The sequence below is a fragment of the Pyxicephalus adspersus genome, chromosome 3 (genome assembly GCF_032062135.1).
Source record: "Pyxicephalus adspersus chromosome 3, UCB_Pads_2.0, whole genome shotgun sequence".
In the NCBI taxonomy this organism is placed as follows: domain Eukaryota; kingdom Metazoa; phylum Chordata; class Amphibia; order Anura; family Pyxicephalidae; genus Pyxicephalus; species Pyxicephalus adspersus.
Genome location: NC_092860.1, coordinates 16,893,944 through 16,899,977, shown reverse-complemented (window position 1 = coordinate 16,899,977; position 6,034 = coordinate 16,893,944). Strand labels below are relative to the sequence as shown.

Here is a 6,034-nt window from a genome sequence, read left to right as displayed (position 1 = left end):
AAATGGAATAAAGTTTTGTTCCAATAAGTAATTTTCTTGTTGTTCTTGCTATAATCTCCTCAAGCATGCATTGCAATTTTTGAATCAAAGTCCTTCACCCTTCCTGAACGCTGGTATTTCCGCTACATTTGCACTCCATTCAAATTGGTCTGTTTGCGAAAATTCACTACCATCATGTATTCAAAGCAATTCTTTTTGTCTCTTTTTTAAGAAAAGGTAAGGAATGCTAATGCAACCGTAGAAAACATTGCAATGTTTTCTGATTCATGATTCTTTGATTAAATGTCATAGGAGAGTCATTACTGCTCTGCTAGTTAGCCTTACAGACTGATTCATAAAAGATGCCATCTGATATGAATTTTCCCCAATTGGACCAAACTCATGCCAAATTGCTATATTCATCACAAATGCAATCATTTTCTGCTGTTGCCAACTAACTTATAAAAAGTAAACTTTAAAGATTATTTTTCTGTTTGTATGCCATCATGGTTTTAAATCTTATTACCAATGTATTTTAGTAATACATATCATACGTGTATATATGGGGTGTCCCATCTATTTTTATTGTTTCAGAGTTTTAGAGTAAATGAAACCTCTAACCCTGTAAACAATATGCAGATATGAATATACATGTGTTGGGGTGTATGGTGTAAGTATTTTTTTTTTCAATGCTACATCAGAAAAGCAGGCCTAAGCAGAAATGGGCGATAGGCCTCATGACAGGGGAAGGGGAGGAGGCGGAGGGGCTGGGGGTGAAAAGTTCATGTATGTTTTATATATATATAAAAAAAAAAAAAAAAAGAGAGTGGAAAAAAACAGAGAGACAGATGGCAGGGCTGAGGGCCTCGTGGCAGGTGTTAGTAAGGAGGGGAGTTGCAGGGGTGAAAAGTTCAAAATATATATGGGTGGGAATTATTAAAATATAAGAAAGTGCGGGAGAATGTGAAGTGTAGATTGGTGGGTGAAGGTGGGAGGAGGGAGATGGTTGTAAGATAAAAAGGGGTCCCAGGGTAAGGGGCTGCACTTTAAAATATCCCAACAGGAATCGAGCAATCGCACCCTCCCTCCCTGATTGTTTGTGGTAAGGGTGAGGTTAGTGTCATAGCAGTCGTTAGGGCATAATTTGGTTTTGGGTCCATGAAAGTAAAAGGCGGGGTAATGGAAGATATAATGGAAATGGGGGCACAAAGGAATGGTTTGGATAGTAAGGTTGGCCTTGCATGACACCAGGTTGTTGTGGAGGCTAAGTTGTGGAAGGAGATCTGCTAACTGTCCCCGTGGGGGTGTATGGGCGTCTGGGGGCCTGGCGGTGGATCGGAGTCAACAAGTTGCCGGAGGAGGATGGTGACTTTCATGGACCTTTGTTTAAGAGAATTTATGATAATATGTTTTTGTTAATAAATATACTTTATGTTAATAAAGGGGGCTACTGTGGCCAATTTTTTCCAACAAAGATGGTGTAAGTGTTTTCTTTGGGGAAAAGGGTGGTTAGAAGGAGTAATTGGTCAAGCAGCGAAAGGCTTCCTACACTGTACCCATGTCATGATCAGGCGAAGACAGTGCTTATTAAAGCACAAATAAATGTAAGGATTTCACTATTAAAATGCCATACTTTTACCAACCCCCCATCACCCAGCTTGGTTTCTTATTCAAATGTACAAAGGTTTTTTGAATTCATTCCTATAGATTAGCTGTTTCTTGTTTTTCCCTGCTGTGAACAGGTTTTCTTAGAAATAAACGAAATCTTAAGCTGCATAAAGACGTGCAATTATTGTCGTTGGAAAGGATCTTTCATGATTCCAACGGCAAAGGATTGCACGATGCATGAACGAATGTTGTACTTATAGCACCCTTCTGCTCTATGGAGAGGGAAGAGGGAGAACTACTGAGTGGCACCCTGCTGCACGCTCTCCCTCTTCCCTAGCATTGGGATCATTCGTTGTCCATCGTCGGTGGATCCGCCAGGACGGTCGTTCGGACGATGGACAATGGGCGCTGTACACAGGCCAGATTCTTGTCCGATATCAGCCATGAGACGATTATCGGGTGAGAACCATTGGACGTGTGTACGTACCTTTAGTCAGAACACTTTCAATTCCAGCAGTGTATAGTAATCAGGGTTCTATGGAACCATAGAGTTCCTCCAGAGGATGCCAGGGGTTTCTTCAGCAATAAGCAATTTGATTTTAGGTAATACCAATGAATATTTTGACTATCTGTCAGGGCTGCATTCTTCCCAATGGTCACCACAGCAAAGATCTTGGGAGAGTAAAGTTTAGGACTTGCTGGGGGGAAAACTATTAAAGAATACCAGAATTATAAAAAAGTAGAGTATTTCCAACAAGCTACAAACAAGCAGAGAAATGATGATTTGCAATAAGCTGTTACTGAGCTCTATATAAAAGGCTGTGGACAACCATTTCAGAGGAATACATGGAAGCTGTGCCAGAACACTTTCTGGTTAAGGAGACACAGGGGTGTTGTTGGGAGAAAGAAGACAATAAAAGGATATGTGAGCACCAGAAAGGTGGCAATGTTCTTTAATGAATATCTGTAACACCAAGATTGGAAATGTGATTTGCAATAAGTGATTGAACTTTGTAAACTGAAGGCAGTATGGAGAAATTCATTGCCAAAGTCCACAACAAGAACATTAAAATTAGACTGGTCTGTAAAATGCAAGGTTCGCCACCCCTATAGAAATCACCAGCAGATAGTAAAAATGACCATATATATTTTCCTTATATATTTGAATAATTTAACTACTTTGAAAGTGAGCAGTTGAATATTTAAAATCATTTTGATTGTAATATTTGTATTTTATTAAGTATTAAGTGCAAAGTTACTTCTGCTAAATAAAAATTACCTACAGAATAGTAGGTGCTGTATGATGTTAGAAGCCAACGGAATCCAGCCAACGTCTCTGATGTGATTTTTGCAGAATCGGTTACACAGCACTTGCAGTTACAAAGGTCAGTGATGGCTTTTTTAAGAATTAAGATTAAGAATATGTAAATGTCCATAAATCGGGCTTGAGTGATTTTTAACCCCTTTGTTTACAGAAGTACACCAAGACACCGTAGCCATTAGTAAGAAAGAAAGACATCACAATTTTATTGGACGCTCCATTGCAAGACATTTTCCAAGAATACAAACTGCTTTGACCCCCTCCCCAGGAACATTTACAGCAATAAATAAAGACAGGGTCATTAGAAAGAGGACGAGACTACATCATCTGTACCGTGGGGCCTGCCGCAGGAGGCAGGGCACAAGACTGCTTGGAGAAGGGAGTGTATTCGCATAGGAATAAGTGAATTTAGAGATCCATGCCAGTATCTCCGCAGTTTAGGTGGTTAATGAGGTTATGCTCATGATAAAACACGAATGTCCTTAGAAAATGGCTGGAGTTCTGCATCTGTGCGGATGGTGTTCTTCTAGCTATGTGTAGGGAACCCAAACACTTCACTCTGATACTGCTTGTTGAAGTTGGTTAGAGCACTATTTGATGCATATAGTGTGTATGTGGAACAGGGTAGCTGAGAAGGGATGAAAGGAGACTCCAGCAAAAGAGTAAAGAGCAGGGTTAGATGCATGTACAGTCAAATAAAGGCATTGTTCTTTGATGTGCTCTTAGAGTTGTCGGCTGCTCGCTCTATCACCGGCTGAATGTGCTCTTCAGATCAGCAATGTCAATCAGCAAAGCCCAAACGGTGGAAGGTTTTTCATCTAGATCACCGGCAACCTCTGCCCGGCCTATAGTAAGTTCAGAGTTCCTAGGCCACACAGGGGCTGCACATGACCAAAGCATCTTCACACACCACCCCGTCCCCCAGGCCAAACAGGATCAGAAGGAATTCAGGTATTCCAAGGCAACTTCATATACATATTTATATTGCTCCTGAGGAGGAAGAATAGGAAATGTGAGGAACAGAATACAAACAGGAAAAGGTAACTGTAAATAAAAAAGTGGAACTTCTGACACCTTTTTTAAAGCATGTGAAGATTTTAAAGATTACAACCTCTGCAAGAGTTTATTCTTGGTGGATAAGGTAAGGAACACTGGTTCTGACTGGATGGGCCAATTGGGTATGGTGAGATTTTGCCAGGCAGGTTTCTCGAGTAAAGGGGCATGGTTAGGCAGTTAGAGCACAATGTAAAGGAAAAGTGGGATGAGGAGTATAATATTTTTGGACAGAAACCTAAAACAGCCTTTTTGGGGCCTTTGGAAGTACAACTACATCAGGGATTAAAGACTTTTAAAAAATAGTTGTTGACTCAAAAGATTAAAACATCCTGTTTTATGTTGGCCAGCATTGTTTTCTGTTTTTTACAAGCCTTCTGAACACATGTCAAACACAGATAGGCAAAATCCTATCCTAAAGGCAAAGACTTTATTTAGGAACACACATATTGGTTCAAAGGTTGTGTTTGACTTACATTGCATTGTGCTGCATTTCTTTGGATGTAATGTGTCATATTGAGGTGAGTGAACTGCAGGTCAAACACTGCCTTTCTTCTCAAACATTGCTCTTCAAAGAAAAGGTCTAGCTGAGATGATATCAAATGTATAAAGTCCTGGTCAATGATCTAGGTTTTTCTAATGGGATTCCTCATATTGGGAATCCCCCATGATGACAGTTCTGAATTGCAGCACCAAGGCCAACCTAAGTCCTTATATGTTCTTAACTTCTTTGTAGTACACATGCCGAGATTTACACCCTCGTTCCAGACAGCACAGGCAAGTTAGTGACCTTACCTTTCTCTACTGCAGTTAGAATACAGGTTACCCCCTTGCCCCTACCTTGTTCTAGACAATAAAAAGGGGGCAACACCCTAATGATCATACAATTGCTCCTTTTTGTTGTCAGCATGTTCTTTGTACTTATATATGTAGCATAATTGGTCCCTAGTAGTCCCTCCCTTTCTCCCAGTTGGAACTCTTCTGTACTGTGGATGACAGGAGGTTAATATTTACACCAGCTATATAATAATTTTATAGGTTTTAGAAACTAGTGTTTACAGGTAGTCCCTGATTTAAGGACATCCGGACATACAGACAACTCCTAAACATGAATGGGGTTTCCCTGCTCGCTTGTGTGTAGGACAGAGGCTTGATGGAGGGGGTGGTTTGTATGCCTACAGAAGAAATCTTTTGCTAAACACAGCTGAAGTTGTGGGTGATCTTAAGAACTGAGCTCTTCTGAAACATCTTGTAACTCTTTAATGACCAAGACAAACTCTGCAGTTGTTTATTTTTGCATATCAAAGCACAGCTTCCTTCAGAAGTTATTGAATGTCTAGGCTCCATAAAGTTGTTTTTTTTCAGGGATTTTAAACATTAACTGACACCATACTGCCTAATAATATGTTGAGACGTACATCTGTCCAAACTGTAGTTATTAAAATAATGTACCTGTTCTGACTTACATACAAAATCAACTTAAGAACAAACCTACAGTCCCCATTTTGTATGTAACCCGGGGACTACCTGTATTACCTTTTTGTTTCTGATTTCATATATAAATAATCAAAAGGCCATGGGGTTTATATAAATTAGTGCAGAACATTTAATATTCAATGGTGAACAATTACTATCCAGGTTCCTTGTCATTCTGTGATTCTTTGTCCCCCTGATTTCAGCATTCTACTGCTGATCGCTGCTTCTAGATGAAGCAGGGTTCATATTAAGCAGCACTATAGAAAGGATTATGATTTTAGATGGACATCACTTGTGACAGATTTATTTCTTCCTGCCAGAAATGATTTAGTGTATTCCCTATTTGTTGTCCTGTTGAGACACAGAGGCAGAAGGGGGCCCGTCACTCACCAGCGCCTCCACCATGTTGGCCTTGTTATTCCGCAGGGTTTTCACGGTGTGAAACACATCGATGATGTTCTGCTGTTGGATCATCTCGCACACGCTGCAGATAGCACAGAATGTTCCACTGCGACCTCCTCCATTCCTGAGGGAGAACAGAATCCGTGTCATACAGATACGCACAGAACAACACGGAGCATGGCTTTCACCAGAGAC

General features: G+C 40.4%; 1 protein-coding gene across 1 annotated transcript in view; it reads right to left on the bottom strand.

Annotated features, from left to right (window-relative positions):
* Positions 1–3,090: 3,090 nt before the first annotated feature.
* PTPRT (protein tyrosine phosphatase receptor type T) overlaps positions 3,091–6,034 on the bottom strand; it is a gene marked incomplete in the record, with an annotated part of 259,610 nt that continues 256,666 nt past the window's right edge. Inside the window, 2 exon segments of the mRNA XM_072403721.1 lie at positions 3,091–3,898; positions 5,828–5,963. Coding sequence (XP_072259822.1) covers positions 3,845–3,898; positions 5,828–5,963 — 190 coding nt within the window.